Below are 19,342 nucleotides of genomic sequence, written 5' to 3'. Positions count from 1 at the left end.
GAATTTGAACATTTTATTTAAAAAGAGATTCAAATATATATTGGAAACACCCACTTAGATCAGATCAACTTTGTGCATTAAGACAAATAAAATCAGGGTATTTGATTCACCATTACTACTTGATAACAGCGGCAGACTGACAGATTCATTTGCCCTTTCTAAAAACTATCAACATAAAACATGATCATTTTTCAAAGTCGTATTTATTGTTACATGTAAAGAACTTGAGAGTAGATGTGAACACAAAACCAAATACAATTTGGCCACTGTCACAGAATATCATGAAACTGGAATAAAGTTACTGTTTATATTTGGTATTGTTGACTACAAAACAAGAAGGGAAAACCTCAAAGAGCGAGTACAAATTGTCTCTGAGACAAGAAGAAGGCACAGCAGAAGCCAGGAGAGTCCAGTCAGCTTGTTCCTCATCCAACGTAACAGACAAAACACAACAAAACAGAAGCCCAATACAACAAAGACTAGACACCCCCAAAAACAGCATTTAACTCATGTAATAATCCCAAGAAACAAACAAATGACGAGTACAAGAATACAGACAGCACATCAGGCTGGTCATTTCTATAATTTGACCATATGGCTTCTGTATACAGATATGTAAAAGTTTATGGTGCCAGTTATTAAGACATGCTTTTACTTCATTAAGTGAGAGGGAATGTTTAGGTTTTTCGAGATGTGCTCCACCTAAACATCCCACCTCCCTGACTTAAAATAAAAAAAAAAAAAAAAAAAAAAAAGGTGTTCATAAGTATGGTATTCAGGAATGTGTGTTGCTTAGTCAAGGATATAATTTACTTATCAGTCTGGAAATATGCATACTTACTTTATAAAAAAACAGCATTGTTATACATTAATCAAGAGTTCTGCATATCGAAAGTAACAAGCTGTCCTCCGTAACATGAGACCCATCTCTTAAAAAATGTTAACATTTTAAATAAGAGGACAGCACAGAACATTATTCTTCTTCAGTAAACACCTCAGAAGAGGCAGGGATACATGCAAATTTCATCCCAAACAACAAACAAACAAACAAATCATTCTTCTTCATTCCTTCAGTTGGAGGGAGCTCTTTCAAAATGCTAATGGCTTGTGGGTATGAGTTTAGTAAGTGTCACAATGATCCCAGTCAATCTCTTAGACTCGCTTCATCCCCCGACCCATCAAGCAGGCAAAGACTGTCATCACCATTTTGGGCTTGACCTCCACAAGGTCTTCTGGGAGAGCATAGACACGGGCTCCGATCTTCCTCGCCATAGAGACAGCGTACCTAGGAATGAGGGAGAGGTATAAAACTGTTCACACAGAGTTTCCAAAATCACGGCAACAGGCTGCTGGTCTTCATTTTAGTCACAGGAAATCTTACTTGGCGTTCTCCAGCTTGTCGGCTTCAGAGAGGCTGCCGGTTTTTATCAGCTCGTAGTTGATGCTGCTGGGCTGGATGGCGTCTATTAGTTCCAATACGGCCAAACTGCTGCTGATCTCCTTGTCCTGATCGCCACACAACAAACAGACTGAGGATCTAACACAGGCTTGCCAGACTGACAAGAAAACATAGTGCCTTGTGGTCTGTATGATACTGCATGCACTTCTGTCTTAAATGGCTAAAAGTTGACAGGATGATCTCTGCATTTCTACTTCCAGCACAGAAAGTTTTACAATCCAAAACTCATCATATCATTACAGTCAAATAAGGCAAACACTAATTTCCTTAAAAGCACAATAGTATATAGAGGAATAAAAGCATCATTGGACATCATATTTGTGGGATGCTATGCATGCTGGGATTAGTAGTTCTTGCATGGAGAGTCATCACTAAGGTTTTATTTATACATACACAGATAAGAGTTAGTTTTACTCAAACTTTACCAAAAACATTTTAATTATTAGTTATTAAATATTATAATTATTTTATTAATAGTTATTCTCAATATATGTCTTATGTTTGCCATTTGTGTTGTCTGTGGAAGCTGCTTTTCTTTCTCATTCTGAAATAATCTTTCATTTTTCTTTAACATGGAAGTTCATTCTTGACCTTGTATCAGATACAATCAGATAAGCTCCAAATAGGTCTACTTTCTGCTCACTTGGTTTTTCTGAGCTTTCATCCACATCTCATGGTCTTCATCCACAAACAGGGGCGGACAGAGTAATAACACACGAGATGCAGTTGAAAGTTCAGAAAAAGCTAAAAATAAAGTTCCATATCAAAATATTTTAATGTAATCTAATCAAAAACAGCAAGGACTGGTTTACCTTAAAGCTTGTAATCTTGGTTGATTTTCCAGCCTCTGCCAATGTTTTGTTCACCCACTTTACAATGATGTCATCATTTACTTTCTGTCCATCACCCAGTTCTTCCAGTACATTCAACGTATATCTGAAAGAGTGCAGAAACAGGGTGTTTATTATGGAAAATGACCTGAACCCTGCAGTTTGATTATTTTTCACTGGTGCTCAAAGACTTGGCAACATTGGAACATGACTAAAAATCTGGAGCATTTTTTTTGCAGTTTAAGAACAAACACCGAACTTAACATGTACACGGTCTGAACAGCCTGGACGTCTGTACTGTTTTGATGTTTGGGACACTCGAACCTTGCAAACTCTAACACAAAACACATGAAGTAGTGGGAATATGTCGACACACACCCTTTGTGACAGGGAGACAACTAAGTATATGGAAATGTGGTCTAGATTTGGAGTAACACACACATTAACAACACCACTGGCATAAAATGAAGGGTACCAACTCTCACAATGACGACGATGGTGATTGTAGTGTTTCAAAATACCACACACAGACATACTGAAAAACAAAAAGTTCTTCGGATGCAGCCACAATCATTTAGCATCAATTCATTGTCATGTACCCAAATATCAAAAGCATTTTAATTTGTGTTTTTACCAGAAAAGCTCTGTAATTCCTTTACGGTAACCTACTTTTACATCTCCTGGTCCCAGAAAAATACTTTTGAGTGCCCTCATTTGCCACTTTTAGTTCTTCATACATTTCATACATAAAAGTCTTACTCATTTTCATTACATATAAAAAAAATAAAAACAAAACACGTGACAATACCACTGAGATACAACAGAGATTCCAGGAAAGAAAATCCACCACACATTCCAAACTGCAACCACGCCTGGCATGCTAGCCCGTTTGATGTTTTTTCTTGTAGAACAAAAATGGGATGTGGTGTTTTACATGTCAAAGATGTATTTCTATTTTGTCCCTTTGTGAAGTGAATACTGATGTAGTTTGTTCTTCACCTTCTCATGAGCTGCCACACCAGCGCCAGAGTCAGGGTAGCGTTGCCATCGTTCAGGTCCTGCCCGCCGATGCCAACAAGGGAGAACTTGGCTGTTTTGCCCAATTCCACTGCATAGTTACAATTCTCCAACTAGGGAGACAATAGAAAATAGTTAGCAAAAGACCGCCAAAAAGGTTTAAATTAAAAAAAAGATTTAAAAAGAATTGACCAACTGAGTAACTGACCTTTTTCATGTTTGTTCCCAGCTTGGGGTAAGGCGGCTTGTTGACCTTGTTGTTCCAGTCAACAGGCACTTTAATCTTCTCATAGAGTTGAAGGATGACCATGGCATCCTGAAGGTCTCTAGAAGACGAGAGCGTGTTTGATAATATTTACCATTAAATAAGATATAAGAGAAGAAAATATATATCTGATATGCTAGTTGTTAAAACTCTTCAGATGCCAGCATATACAGGAGTGAGATAAACTGTGTCTTAGTATCTTGTTTGTGGTACATACCCGTACAGATGATTGACATGTGGGTTCACTCCCAGAGAGTTCATCCAGTTTCGGAATGTCCTCTCCTCCCGTGTCTCACCTAGACAGCAAAGGATCATGGGATTTAGGGGGATTTCAGGTGACAAAGCTGGTGGCCATAATGGAGGTCTCGGTAATAATCAAATGCTCTAAACATGCATCTTGCCCTGAAAGGCCCCTGTGAAGCTCTGTAGTAACAGAGCAACAATTCAATCTAAAAACAGAGTTCTTCTGCTCTCCATACCCACCTTCCAGCAATCCCCAGTCAATGTCCTCATTCTCAGGTTTGGTTAGTGCTGGATATTTGTTGAATAGATTGGCCACAAAGGCAAGGTTGAGTTTGGGGTTTCCACTGACGACGTCAGCTGGGGTGACAAACTGTCGACAGCCGAGCCGGTCTGCCTGCTGCAGCATGGCCTCTGCCCTCTTCATGTCGTCTTTCTCCTGAACAACACACAGACCACACGCTCCGATCAGAAACACTGTACAGCTGTTACCATGTGGTGAGGATACTCAGCTGTGAGTGCGGACTGTCAAGAGTACTTACACTGAAGCCTGCCATGTTAATGTCGATGCGTGGTTGATCTTCTACCGTGCCTTTTGGAGAGATTTGATTCAGGAGGTGGAAATAGGCCCTTGAGTCCTGGAAAATAATACAAACAAACAATAAGATTTATACTAATGAAAGAACAAGACAGTCCACGGTGTAACAGAAATGAAGCGGTACAGTAAGTGAGGTTTTGATAAACTTCATACTGCTTGAGGGGAACTTCTACAGTTCACATTATGTTTTGTATTGCTTGCTTAAAAGAAGTATTTAGATGTTTTGGGTTTCTCTAAATTAATGTATTTACATTAAATTTCCTTTATGAACACTACATTTGATATATATGAAGTAGAAGATATGAAAATATAGGCAAATATAAAAATTACATTTAAGAATTAGATTGCAAAATGTTAAAATATTTTGTTGAACACCAATTAGAACAGAAAGAACAAAAATATCTCAGAAAAGCTCTGATTTCTATGTACAAGATAGTCAAGCAAGAGAAAAACAAATTACAAGGATAACCAGACAGGCAGGTGCAAAAGACAGATGCAGCAGCTACTCGTATACCTGCCTGGTTGATTTATGGCATGGCCTGACACTGTAATAAAATTTTCCAACCAACAAATATTGTACATCTGCTGATTGCTTTTATTTATCTGAACTTCCTTAGTAATAAACATGTTGGCAAAGAAACTAAAGCACAATTTACCTTTTTAACCACAAAATGTTCGCATAATATCTTAAATACACATTTGACAGGTTGCCAAAGTTAGGTAGACACTATCCATTCAATCCTATTATTGAAGCAGTGGAAACGGATATTTAACCTAGTTTGTGCAAACACAGACATGCACTGTCTAGCCCAGTGTGCTGATAGACACCCGTGTTGGTGGACTAGTGCATGGGAATAAAAAAATAAAAATAAAAATACCCTCCAGACTCTTCCAAAAATTTTGAGTGGTTTTCCTACCTGTTTAGTGTTTAAATACACCTGGACTCAATGTTAGTGAGTGGGCCCACCTTGATGTCAGAGCTGAAGTTGTTGATCTTCTGCCAGCCAGCATTTTCCAGATGAAAGTTTGCCCAGCGCAGCAGCAGTTCTTCTGGAGACAGCTTCATCAGGTCCTCCAGGGTTTCCCCGTCTCTCAGCAGTGCTGCCAGAGCTGCGGGAGGGGTGTTAATGATCAGTTAAGCTACCTGACAACAGACCAGCAAACCCTAGTGATAGGAACACAGACTCTTATCTACTGGACCTAGCAACCATGTCCTGTACCTTCATTTCTGCTGAGCTCAATGTCAGCAAACAGACCGATTTTGATGATCTGCCACAGCAGGCCCAGCACCAGATGTGGCTTCCCTTCTTTCAGGTCTAAAGCACCAATGTTCACCACATGGCAGCCAATAGCAGAAGCGGAGTTCAGGGCCAGGTTCAGATTCTCCTGTAAGGTACAAAGTATCGGCTATTGGAAAATTTGCATAAAAAGTAAGAGAAACAGCAGCAGTGACATACAGTAAATTTAATTGACCTGTATTGTAAACGGTGTCAACTTCTTCTTATTTATGGTCCTCTCATCGATGGTGTCGGGCACCGACAGGTTGATCATTTTGCTGTGAAAACATGCAAAACAAAACGGGATATTTATCAGACATTTGATGCAGCATTCGTTGTAAAAGAAGACAAAGACAGCATGTTTGTGAAATCTGGCATTTAGCAACTTGGTGTCAAGAATTTTTGTGGCGTCCTGGTAGCCAACCAACCAAGTATTTGCAATGTCCCCAGAGTCCAGGCCTACAAGCTGCACAAAAGTCTTTAATATCCTGTTAACTTCAGCACGTGAACAGTGTTTCACTTTGTCTTGGCAGTTTGCCTGTTTGGAATATGTTCAAACAAAAGATGATTTTGTCTCTTTGCAGCTCTGCAATTTGTTTTATGACCATCTATAAACTAACATGAGAAAGTGCAGATTACCTGTAAGTAAACTAAATGATAACAAATATGATTATGTTACTTTTGGGGAGAGGGCCTTCTCAGTAGCTGCACCAAGACATTGGAATAGTCTCCCTGAAAATATAAGGACAGCAGAATCTCTCGACTCATTTAAAAGGTTTCTTAAGACCCAGTTTTACATGGACATAATTTGCATTCTTCATTGACATACATGAATGTCTGTAAGCGTGTGTATGTGTGCACTATGCATCTATGCATGTATTTCAGTACCTATGTCTTGTGATAATGTTTTTTGCTCAGTTCTGTTTGCTGTAAAGCACAAACCTGGTTTGTATTGAAAGTGCTCGATAAATAAATCTAACCTTACTTTACTGATCCAACAGATATACATTTGTGAAGCTGAACTGGTGACTTAACAAAATGCAACATATACTTGGAACAATACGTAATACTTTGAGTGTGCTGAAGGAATGGAGTACTATTGTATTGCAGAATGACTTTATGGTTGATTGGCATTCCCCAGTACAGGCGGATATTTGACTTTTTTCCCCAGCCAGAATGTGATCACAACATTAATCGCAGTGAGATACAGGTAGGGTAGCTAAGTGAGGGAGGGGGGGTTATGTTGTTGGCTTGAAGTAAAAACAAGAACTCTCACCAGAGCACTATACCGTCTCCGACAGACGTGAAGAGAGAGTCTTTGTTGGGATCCATGGGCAGGACATGTTTGCAGTCAGGGTCGTTTTCCAGAGCAGTGTTGATCCAATTCACAAAGGCGTATCGCTCCTCCTCTGTAACGATGAACATATACAGGCATCAGTTAAAAGCAAAACACCAACAATATAATGTGGTTGTATTGCCCATAATGACTCATTTCAGCAGGACACATTGTCCATTACGGGTTTCTTCAATGGCAAATGGAGGGTATAAAGTCAGCAGTTTATGGCAACATTAGCAGCAACTGGAGGGAGGAAGGCGGAGATGTCCGTGTGTCTATTACCAGAGAACGAGTGTTGTGTTCCTTCGCTTGACAGCTCAGACGTCCCTCCAATAGCCAGGATGCCTTCTTTTCTGTTGAGGACCTTGCGGAAAGTCTTTGCTATTTCACTGCCCTTCAGCTCCTGGACGATCTAAAACAAGACCAAAGAAAACTACAATCACCAATATGCCTCAAAACTCCTACATTGTTGTTTTGGAATATTTAAGACATATTTATGTACATTTGTTTTGAGGATAAGACACAGGACACTTTATTAGGTACACCTGTTCAATCTAATGCAATTCAATACAGCAACTCTGCCGCAGATGCAGTAAATTCATGAAGTTCAATAATGTTCAGTTTTTGGTGACATTGTCAAATGTGTAACTTTATTAATATTGTTGTTATTGAGGTGATATATAAAGCTGGTGTTTCACTATTTGCATACATTAGGGGGGCAAAATATTCCAAACCCCTCTAAATATAATGCAGTCCAGCACAGCACCCGCACTAACTATGACCTCAGTGCTAAAATATAATTTAACAATTATGATAATAAACAACATTTCTATGACAGTGTCAACAATAAACTGAACATTATGAGCATCATAAAAGTAGAGTTTACAACAGAACAGTCGTATTGGTGTGCATAATAAAGTGCCCAGTAAGGGTGTGTGTGCGCAAATCTATTACAAAATCACAACCAGATCAACCACTAATCACTCATGATGGGTATTTAGTATTTATATTATTATATTTCTTTGCTTTAAATGTCAACTTAATCAAAAAAATTATCAATAGATGAATCAATAATCAACTCTTTAGTTAAAGTCATACTTCTGTGCAAAAGCCAAATAATGTTTTCTCTGTATTTTGTTTTATTATTTTTTTTTTTACTGTTGTTCAAGTGCCTTGTTGTCTAATCACGCTCCTGTTACACATCATGACAGCCAAGGTCACTCAGCAGACACAGCAGCACAACTGCTGGAATTCCTCCTCTATGGCATGTAAACATAAAGCCAACCTGACATGGAGGAGACATGGTGAACATCGAGGCTAGTGACGTGCGTCTTTGAACAATATAAATGGGCTGAAAAAGAGTGTTTATTAATATGAAGGTGAGGTTGATGGGTTCATAAAAGCAAACTGTAGAGACACTGTAGAGAGTGCGCATTCACTACCCATTTAAGTATTACAGTATTGAGCGTGTGAGTGCCGGTACGTCATTAGGCTTATCAACAGTAACAGAAAACCCATCAGGGCTACAGCCGTTTTCAACCTCCACACTAACAGCACCATCAGGCTTGTCCCCACATCCCAACATTAAATAAGTATCTCTAAATCAGTCTCGGCAACAGCTAAAGGCACTGCAGAGAGGTCTGCTCTGACAACACGTATATTATGTGCGATACTTCCTGAACGTGAAGTTATCGCTGCTTCATCAGTGACCTCGGGCCCACAGGTGCTGCTGACCACAATGAGCTATTCAGCCTGGCGCTGCGAGACTTGTTGAAAAGGCACGCACACTTTACCACAAACAAAAGAGCCACAGGATACCAGCTAACATTTTTTGGGCCCTCTCGGTAAAAAAGGTAACCACAACAAGACAATCATGACCTTCTACAGGCGATAAGAATTTCCATTTAATTCTGCATGACTTGTTTCTTTGTTCTGTATGAAAACAGATTATTACTATTACTACTACAGTTTTAGGATCCTCCAATATTATTTGTTTCACTCTGTCATAATCAGGGTTAAACTTACTGATGACCAACTACCCTATCCTAAAATAGCACATTTGAACTACCACCAAAAAGACAAAATCAGAGCCACAGTACGTTTTGGTCGACCCTGCTGATCTTGAATCACGCTGCACTTCTGTCCATGTGAATGACTGCTCTCTCTAAAAGACTGCTCCCTCATCACTGCTGAAACAAAATACTGGAACTCACACCACTTTGCTGACCTCACTTCCACATTCCCGAAATGTGTGTGTGTGTGTGTGTGTGTGTGGTTTGTAGAGCCCTTCCAACTCTGTCGTGCGTGATGCTGCTAAAAGTTGCTTTGCGTAGCGGCCCCACCCCGAAAGGGCGAGGCAGAACTGAAAACAAAGACAAGCTCTCAGTAAGAAAAGCTCTGAGCAGAAGGTGAAAACTTGTCAAGCTCGACAGTATGAGCTGCTCTGAGCCCCAATTAACGTACCGACAAAAACTCCTCAAAGCTGATCACATTATCCTTGTTGCGGTCCAGTTTCTGGATGATCTCCCGAACCATGTATCCAGGAAGGGAATGGCCAGCGTCTTTAAGGAGCTCGTGGAGTTCATAATCATTTATCTGTCCATCGTTGTCCAGATCTACAGAAACACAAAAAGAACCATTTACACACCAGGACTTATGGTACACCCAAGGCTGGAACTACAGTAACAGTTATTTATTACAATTTACATGACATTTGTTATTATCCATTTGGTCAAATGATAATAGTAACAATGATATCAAAAAAACAACATCTGCATGCTACACATACTGTAACCAGCAAACATTTAACTTGCGTACTTATTAACACACTGTCATAACGGTAGCATGGCTTTTACTTACCAATTTTCCCAAAGACCTCCCTCATCTCCTCCATTTCCTCCTTTGTTATCTTTCCAGACATTTTTCTGTGATTGACCTGAGGTGGTCAGTCAGAGAAAGGTGAGACTGCGGAGAAGAAAAGAGCACAGAGTCATCTGGACGGTCAATGACAGGACAGAGGGCTTGAGAGGAACCCAGTCTTCAATAACAACGCTTTCAGCCCCTGAGAAGTATCCAGACTGCCGCAACCTTTTGCGTCAACCAGCGAAGGAGTCTGCACCCCCTTAATTCGAGTCAATCATCTCCGCTACTCAGATTACAGAAACTTTTCTGCCTCCTTGCCAACGGAGAAGTGACCTTTCTTCTCCAGCCAGAACAAAAAGTCTCTCCCCATCTTGTGTACCTATAATCTCCACCTTCCCCCCTGCTGATCTTATCTACTGTTCTCTTTAGTTTGTCTTGAGCTCTTTTCCTTTTCCAAGCTCTGACCCATAATCAAAGCAATTTCCTCTTAGTTCCATTGTATAGCAATGAGCCCATGCGGTAAAAAAAGCTGCCAGAACACTGAGACTACTTCAGTCTTTAGGTAATTTGATGACAAATCCTTACTGCAACAGCATGTCCTATAATGTTTTGCCATTTTATCTGCATCTCTACAAATCTAAACATTTTATTTTAGTGTTAAAATAGTCTTTCACACAAACTGAGCTGAAATGAAAACCATTCAGTTTTATGTCACAACGGAACATCTGATATATTTGTGAGCCTTCTGTGAGGGCTGCGTCTGTGAAATGTAAAGACCTTGATGCTGGTTTATATCATGAAGCCGTCTGGGTTCTACTTTACATTTTTTTGCAGAGAAACGTGCCCTCACCCAGCAGAGAGATTCATTTAAATATGTAAAGACTCAAGTCACATAACAAGACTATACCCAGCGAGACTCAAGAGTTATTTCACTCGACTAAAAACAAACACTGTGCTCCTGAACTCCTCTGAGGCGCAGCAAACATCTGAAAATTGCTGAAAATGAGGAATTCCACTGAGTACCTCCTTCCCGTTCAGTAGCGACAGAGGAATGCGTGAGGCCTGGGCAGATCGAGCTTCACTTACAGAGAGAGAGAGGTGAGCAGGGAGTACTGCCTCGCTCTCTAAGGCTGAACTGGTGTGATAGCATTCCTCTCGAACACAAGTGTTCAGAAAACAAAGATGAGGTTTATACTGCCGTTAAGTAAGGACCACATATTTTTCCAGACAGAAACATGTTCCCGTTTCCTGATTTAAAATACAGATTGCTGTTTTTCACAACGCATTAGTCAGAAACCCTGGCCAAGGCCATTTCTGGTTTCCACATGTGCAAAATCATATTAGGGAATAGTTGACTGTCCAGTTGGTCAAATGGTTTTTAATAGTTTATATTAATTATCAAAAGTTCAAAATGAATGCCTGAATTGGGGAATTTATTTGATTTAGTGATTTCAGCCATCCACTGTTTCTGTGGCCACAGCGGCCTCACAGGCTCACATTCAAGCAGACAAACAATGAACAAAAGTCCAGCAACTGTGCATCCTCTTTCATGAATGAAACTATTAATAGTATTTGTGAAAAACGATTCATTAGTAGCCACGTGGCCCGAGATGTGACTCAGTTCCTCTAATGCTATACTTACAAACAAAACGATGACATAACACAAAATCAAAAATGAGTTTCCCAAAAAGGTAATTCAGATAAACTCATGTTTATTCATTTAAAACTGCCCAGCTTCTAGGTAACAACCGTAACAAGTCTGGATTTATCACTTTAAATCAGCACCAGAACTAACAGAGACACTTTTAAATGCCACTCCATGACTCACATAGAACAGCGTGTTTTTCTTCCAAAAAGTAATACTAAATCAGGACAAGCACAAACTCCTGACTAAACGATTAGGAAAATGATGATGACAGTGTTGCTATATTTAACTTTTCTCCAGAAGGACGTGAAATGTGGCCACTGAAGTCAGCCCAGCTACAATAAGGGCCGACAATCATTGCCCTCTTGTCACACCCGCTCGACAAGAGTCAGAGTGGAAACAGAAGAGGGGTTAAATACACGGAGCAAGGGCACAGATGGCAGTGGACAAATGTGAGACGTATCGCTGGTGGTACAGAAGAATAGAGGGTTTGTGATTACCGTCGCAAACCACGGCAATAAATCCTGCGTAACACTAGAAAATGAGTTCGGAGTGTCAGGCTCCGGAGACAGTTGCCGTCTTTGACAGCTGGACTGTGTGCTTCGAGGGAAGAGAAAATTCCTGCATGCCTCAACTAAACGCAACGGCAACAACCTAAATGGAGGGGCTCATGTTTGCCTAGAAGCACATCAACACTGCTGATGAAGTTAAAGCACATTATTGTGCTTGGCTTCAGTGGAAAAGTTTGAACATCAGAATGATGCTGACATACTTAAAAATACTGGGAAGAGATTTACCAAATTGCGATTTAGTACTTTGATTAAGTCCTCCACATACATCTGTGAAGGTTTTCAGCCGTCCAGGTCACATGATATCTAGCAGCAGCAAAACAAGAGCAACTGGACTTTCTTTGTAGTCTTCTTTCACTCATTCAAGAGGCTCTCTCTTGCTGTTGTTTTACAAGATATCACCCACAAGCATTTCTGTCTAAGCACCAGCTTTAATTGTTGAGCCAAAAACAGCACATTGACGCTGTTTACAATCGGCTGTTCCCAGATGGCTGAGTTAAATGTGTAGAGCAGACACACCCCGTCCTGCCAGTGTGTTTCATCCACACAGTTACATGGGAAATGTGCGGCACACAAATAGATTGGGAACCCTTCCCAAGTGTGGTCAAGTTCATATGTACACACCCAACACAGTCTGCAAGAACATGGACTTCTTTTACTCAGTCACAATCGCCTGCAGATGTGAGGGAAACTGACTCACAAACACCAAACAGTCTATAACACCATGCCTTCATTTCCTTGTCAGGCTGTGTGCACAAGATAAGCACAGCCACACTGACAGGTAAGGAGGAGGTGACGACAACGAAATACTGTGTGTGGAGTTTACACAACTCTGACATCATGAGCAGCTGCACGCCTAACGCCCTGTGCGGGATTTAGAGATATTATAAAAGCTTACAAAGCTAGGGGACATAGTGAATCATTATGGAAATATTCAACAATTAAATGTTCCGCAGACAGTATCAATAACCGTGAGCAACAAATCTTTGCAACTTTCTCTCCATTGTACATTACTTTTTCAACAAACGAAAGTAAGTAGCTGTAGATAAAGCTGTAGCCAGTCAAACACGCCTGTGCTAGCCAAGGTGTTAACACAGGTGTCCCTACCAACCACTAATTAAGAATGTCATTAAACAGGTTACTGAGGTGCTGCTGAATCAGTTGGGTGTGTCAGTTTCCACTACAGGTAAGCAGTCACACCTACAAGGGTTTGTAATTACTCAACAAAAGCATTATCCTTTAAAAGCTGCATAATCAGCGCAGTCAATGTGAAATACCACCCTTCCCTCACGCAAGCATGACGTGTGCCTTCGAGCAATAGTAGAAATACAGTAAAAAAATCCAATGTACTTTCCACTTAGATTTGTCCTCTATGATGTTCCATATAGTAGTTTGTTTTTTCACCATATTTGTTTTAGAGCCCCATTATTTACAGGATTTACATATTCAAAAACAAAATCAACACGATTGTCTTTCATTAAATATATTTTTACACAGACTGAGATTAAAAACATTTTATATTTACAAAGTTACACATTTTGGGGGTTGTACGGTCCTGGTGGAGAGTGCTTAATCTTTTTTTTAAAGTTACTATATTATAAAGCTGAAGAGCACAAAAACAAAAAGTAAAAACAAGTGCAGCTAAAAAGTACAAACCTGTTTGTGCACACAAGTGTGAGCATGTGCAAGGGTGGGAACATAGTATCAGCACATTCCCTCCTCCTTCTTGACTGTCTGGTTTGTCTTTAGATAACCTCAAAAGACGTAATGTTGGTATTCTGAATTTTACTTCACCTGTTGTGAAGCATAGTACGCATGCCACACATGCATGTCCATGGGCAATCTGACCACACCAATCAGGGTAATCACAGGCAGTTAAAATGGTCTTTAACAATTTAAAAAAACAATTTTACAACAGTTCTATCAAAAGTATGCTGTCACACAAACAAAGCAAGACATTAAACACGAACAGTTCAGGAGGCAGACACCATCTCTGCATTGAAGAGTGGGCTTTCCTCTTTGATAAAGCTTACAGTTAGGGGTGGCTCAGGTGAGCCTGAACCACCCCTTTGTAATGCTGTTATAGGCCAAAATTGCTGGGGGACTTCCCATGATGCAATGAGCTCTTCTCTCCTCTTCTCTCTTCCCATCTGTATGCAACCTTATCGCATTAATGCACGTTACGAACTGGACTTCTAGCCTCTCCCATAGTTTTCTCCTATCGCTTTCTGCAGGGGTTTCTGGCTCCAGACCTGTGGCATCTGGATCTGTGGTTGCAAGCCACCTACTGTTCCCATCCATGTTCCTGCTCGACACCAGCTGCTACAATTATTATCATTAGTCATATTATTATTGCTACCATTATATTATTGTATTATTACCATTACTAGTCTACAGTCCAGACCTGCTCTATATGAAAAGTGCAATGACATAACTTCTGTTTCTGTCCAAATTGTCACTATATTAATAAATTGAAAGCATTAAATTGAACAAGAAATATTGAACAACAGCAGTGTTGCAGGAATAGCACCACTGATGACTGACTGTATTCACAACACGCTTCCTGTTGTGACAATATTTATCTAGTTCAAATGTGGGCCTTTATGATCAGACAGTCCTGTTGAGTGACTGTATTCACAACACACATCTTGTTCCAAGTGACAATATTTATCAAGTTCCAATGCGGGCCTTTTAGATCAGACTGACCCAGTCGTACAATGATCCACAACTGGGATCCCTGATGTACGTGTGCAGCTGTAGCCCCAGATGGCTCTACAGGAAAAATCTGGTAAATCACTCAGAGAAGTAAACAAGCTTACATAGACCACTGTTTTACATGAGCGCAAAAAGAGTGAGTAACCAACCTTTCTCATACACACTCGTATACAGTCAGTGAAATTCTACTACTACTTTGCAAATATCTTATATTAATGTGGCACCGAGAGGGGAGGTAGATCTATTTAACAGATGGTAAAACTACTAGTCAAACACATAACTTCAGTTTGCGCTTTTTTGGACAAGGTCCATGTTTTCTTCTAGATTTTGCATTTGTTATGTGACACATAAGCTCACACACACACACACCATTGTAAATGACCATTACACCAGGCTTAATCTTCTGTAAAGACTGTGTGAGTGTGTTTATGTATGGGTCATTTATGAGTCAGCTCTACCGGGAAGATTTTTTTTAAATTAGTGCAGGCTCAACCTAACTCCAGAGTCTTGCTCCAGCGAGCGGCGGTATGCTAAAGGAACGAACCTGGTTGTGCCTTGTCATATACGCAATTATATCTGCAAAATCTAGTAGAAAACATAGCCCTTGTGTGTTTTTAAAATGCACATACTGAAATTAGTACATGCGCTGACTTATGTCTTTGAGTAGTAGTTACCGTTACTTCAAGAAAATGTTATCTGCTCACAAATTGAATGAAGTCAAAGACTACTTTGTGTCAGTGTGTTTTCTGGAATGAATAGGCTACAGTGAAGGTGTAGCTAAAGCTAGCCGGCTAGCGACAGACACGCAAGTTTCATGGGCAGGAAACTATCCCCGTTTACTCCTGCAAATCCACCCCTCTTAAACAGAGAACTGCGGCTATCACAGACAGGACAGAGTAGAACACGGGTGTTATTTTAGTAAACGCTACTAGGGGAAACTCTGAACTGTATAAGCAATTGTTAGTCTAGAAGTTGTCACGAAATTGGTACTCACTGTCGGTACGCCTGAATTTCCAGACAGCGTCCAGGTCGCAGTCCTGCCTCCTCCACGTAGGGACAAAAGTAGACAGCAGTTGGAATGTTTGCCCCGCCCTGTCGGTGACGTCGCTGTATGGAGTACTATCCATGCCGAAATCATAGGTCAAAATCTAAAACACTAATAACTAAAACAAAATGAAATCAGTGTTTTATTTTAAATTAAATTTACCTTAGTACATATTATATGGTATGTATTATATTCGCGTTATTCGTTTTGGATCATATGTGTGAACAGATGAGAACAGGTGAAATCATAAACAGTATATTACTGGACAAAGCCAGCAGTGAAGCCAATTTTTTTCTCATGTTAGCAGACGCTGTACTTAATTTTTGGAAATAACCTTCAGTCACAGTGTTGTAACATTTCAAAGTAAGAGCCACAAGATTAACATTGATTATTAATCAAAGGGTAAGAGTTTTACAATCTTTTGTCATCTCAGGAAGAGACAAGAAGTGTATGCTAAAACTCCAGATGTGAGTATCATTTGTCTGTGATTACCATTTGCTGCTGTGTTTTGTATTTGAGAGTATTTAAGGATAAGAGATGCTGCATTTTGAGAAAGAATCTTGTTGTCTCTCCAGACATATCCCACTTTTGACTCCGTAATTCTTCTTTAGGAAAATTTTACTTTCACTGCACCAGGGTCTACTGCGCATGATTGCGCAGCATAAGTGAAGTTTATGATGTAAAGCAACGGCTCAAACACCCTAATCTGGTGGCTGCATTGGTGCACCATGCTGCACCCACAAAAGTATTTTGGCTCAGTGTGTTTGTCTGACTCAGATTGTGGTGTGGCCTCCAGTACCTTACACTCAGTGTCAAAGAACAGTAAAACATAACACATGAAAATAAAAACTCAACACTAAAATTAATTATCTTTTCTCATGAAGTCACCTGTCCGTCATTAGTAAAAAACACAATGGCTGTGAGTATGCAAAAGTGTATAAATCATGATCTGTTATGTAGGCCTACAATTTATTTTATTTAATTCATTTCATCAGTGCAGTATCTGTCACATCTCACAACCCACATGTCAGATCTGTCCTCTGTGGCTGCCTGCAGCTAAACTTTCCCAGTCCTCACAACTTTAACCTCCACTAATTTCATCTACACTAGAAAACAAAAATGACACAATGTCCACTATACCCTGCAGTCCCTGCTGTAGCCTGAGAAGAACCACTCAATGATCAGCTATTTATTATGCTATAATCAAAACTCATGTTCAGTCTAATTTTGGGGACAAACACGGCAGGAGTCGGAACAAGTACTCAGAATTCAGGACTGTCCTGAATTTTTCTGGATGTCTGGTCACCCCAGTGTGTAATAATCATAGACTGTGGCTGCGTTCCGATCCACAGTGTACATAAACAGTACTCCCTACTCCCTGCTCCCTGCTCAGGGAATGTCGGTTAAGGGAACTTCCCCCAACAAAATTCTTCCATTCTGAACAACCTGCAACATCATCAAAGCACACGTCAGTTCCGCCGTGTGTTACCCTGGTAATGTAAACACCTTGGATACCCGCTGCTAAGGTGGACATTTACTGAAATTAAATATTGAATATATGTTAAAACAAACTGATACAATTACAAAACTTATATTTCCATAACATCTTCTATTTATATTCTATTAAAATGTATGTAACTTGTGAATGAATGTGATTGGATTAATTTACAAGATACGCAGCCCCATTCTTAAAAAGATTCATATGAGCATTGTTGTTTTTGAAGTGAACATGTTGTGCTCCCTGCGGTTTGGAATCTCACTTAAAATGGCCGAATACCCTGTGCAGTGCACTTAGCAGGGAACTACAGGGCGATCGGAAACGTACCCGTATCAAAGAAGGTTGTAATATATAGACTAATAATAAACTTTATTTATATAGTGCTTATCAAACAAAAGTACAAAGTGGTTCACAAAAGAAACACAGAGAGAAGATGACCACCATGGAGGTTAAAATACATCTGGCAAAATTAGATAGAAATCACAATAAAATCTAACAATCAACTACACAGGATATAAGAGAAAATAAACTAGGATAAAAATCTTTTGTCTGAGGAGAGGCCCATAGTCTCAGACTTTAAAACTCCCTGCCTTAGGTAGTTTCATATGATACCAGTATCTTCACTGTAGCTTTTAAATTGAGGTTGCTATAGCCTATGAAAGACATGCAGGTTGGCTGAGGACGTAGACACTGAGTGTACTTTAAGAGGTTAACTTTAAAATTAACATTTGACCTTGTTTACATCCAAGTTAGGTTGACGTATTTTGACTTTAAAGCATAATTCTGGGCATTGATTACTCTGATGAAATAAACCTTAAATTTGAATATAAAAAAGGTACAGATGTGGCTGCAAAAAAGAAAAGAGCTGACCCTCCAACCAGCAAAGTCAGAATATGAACAGAATGACATCAGTTTGAAGTTGAAATTAGTAGGGTAGTGGCTCGAGGATAGCATTCTAATAAATTATTAATATCCATCCATTCATCCATCAATGATGTTTTTTTGCAGTGTAAAGTACAAGAGGTTCAGTGTTTGCTGCTTATAGAGGCCTGTTAAGAAGGGATAGAAATATAAAGCATGCTATCAGGGGGTCTACAAGAAGCCATTGATGATGTGAACCAATGGGAACATGATTGTGGTTTGAAATGCAACAACAACAAAAAACACACAAAATGGCCTTAATTAAAATATATGGGACTATATGGGATGATAAAATTTTATCTGGGTTTTCTACCTTTTTGATTACTCACAGTTATTTGAAAAATAAATAATAATAATAATAACAATAATAATAATAATAATAATAATAATAAGTGATGGGGATTTGTTGATCAGTATGTTAAATGGCACAGTAGCTAATGATTTACAGTGACAGTTCGTGGAAAGAAATAATAAATGATAAATGATACAATGAGTGGAAGCAGTCGCAACAAAAAAAAATATGATTTTTTCTTTTTCCTCTGCTGTGCATGCAAGTTTATATCACTCTTGCAGTAAATAAAAAGTTGCAATTCAAAGTGTATGTGGGCTTGTGCTGTGTTGAAGGGGAAAAAGAGACTGGCTGCATTGGCAAAGCCATCTGTGATACAAGGAACAGTATATAGGGAGAAGCTCATAGACTGTTGCTGGAATTTGCTGTTGAAGGGAAGTCATTTTCACAAATTGTTCAAAACGTAGCCTGTAAAAACACAAAACTGTATAGCAATAGAGGAAGGTTAGTCATAGGTAGGAGAAACAAAGAGCAGTCAAACATCTTTCTTGAAATACAGTATGAGACATATTGAGATGATGAGATCTAAACTGAGGGAGAAGAAGAAAGGAACACATACTTTATTAATCCCACAAGGGGAAATTCAATGTTGTTTCACTCTGTTGTTAATTACTTCATATAATACACACACAGGTCTGTAGTGCACACACATGCACAAACATATGGAGAGATGTCAGAGCGAGGGAGCTCTGACTCAGTGCAGGACTAAAACCAGC

At 39.6% G+C, this 19,342-nt stretch overlaps 1 protein-coding gene across 1 annotated transcript; it reads right to left on the bottom strand.

The window, feature by feature from the left end:
• Positions 1–15,897, bottom strand: LOC119895563 (plastin-3-like). Its single transcript, XM_038708743.1, has 16 exons — positions 15,808–15,897; positions 9,882–9,986; positions 9,486–9,637; positions 7,305–7,434; positions 6,963–7,095; positions 5,883–5,964; positions 5,630–5,795; positions 5,377–5,519; positions 4,354–4,449; positions 4,055–4,250; positions 3,789–3,867; positions 3,515–3,632; positions 3,289–3,419; positions 2,272–2,395; positions 1,382–1,506; positions 1–1,285 (listed from the first exon to the last, which is right to left on the bottom strand). Exons 2-16 carry the CDS (start codon positions 9,940–9,942, stop codon positions 1,153–1,155), a joined length of 1,869 nt encoding a protein of 622 aa, XP_038564671.1. The 5' UTR covers positions 9,943–9,986; positions 15,808–15,897; the 3' UTR covers positions 1–1,152.
• Positions 15,898–19,342: the final 3,445 nt, after the last annotated feature.

The sequence above is a fragment of the Micropterus salmoides genome, unplaced genomic scaffold, assembly GCF_014851395.1.
Source record: "Micropterus salmoides isolate LMB-PRFRI ecotype aquatic unplaced genomic scaffold, ASM1485139v1 Ms_hic_scaffold_9, whole genome shotgun sequence".
Classification (NCBI taxonomy): domain Eukaryota; kingdom Metazoa; phylum Chordata; class Actinopteri; order Centrarchiformes; family Centrarchidae; genus Micropterus; species Micropterus salmoides.
The sequence above is the reverse complement of the archived record's forward strand: the minus strand, read 5'-3'. Positions and strand labels throughout refer to the sequence as shown.

Coding starts and splice junctions, on each gene's coding strand:
- LOC119895563 (XM_038708743.1), bottom strand. CDS start 9,942: ATGTCTGGAAAGATAACAAAGGAGGAAATGGAGGAGATGAGGGAGGTC. Junction 9,638..9,881: donor GGAGGTCTTTGGGAAAATTG/GTAAGTAAAAGC, acceptor GTGTTTCTGTAG/ATCTGGACAACGATGGACAG. Junction 2,396..3,288: donor GTGTGGCAGCTCATGAGAAG/GTGAAGAACAAA, acceptor GCACTCTTTCAG/ATATACGTTGAATGTACTGG.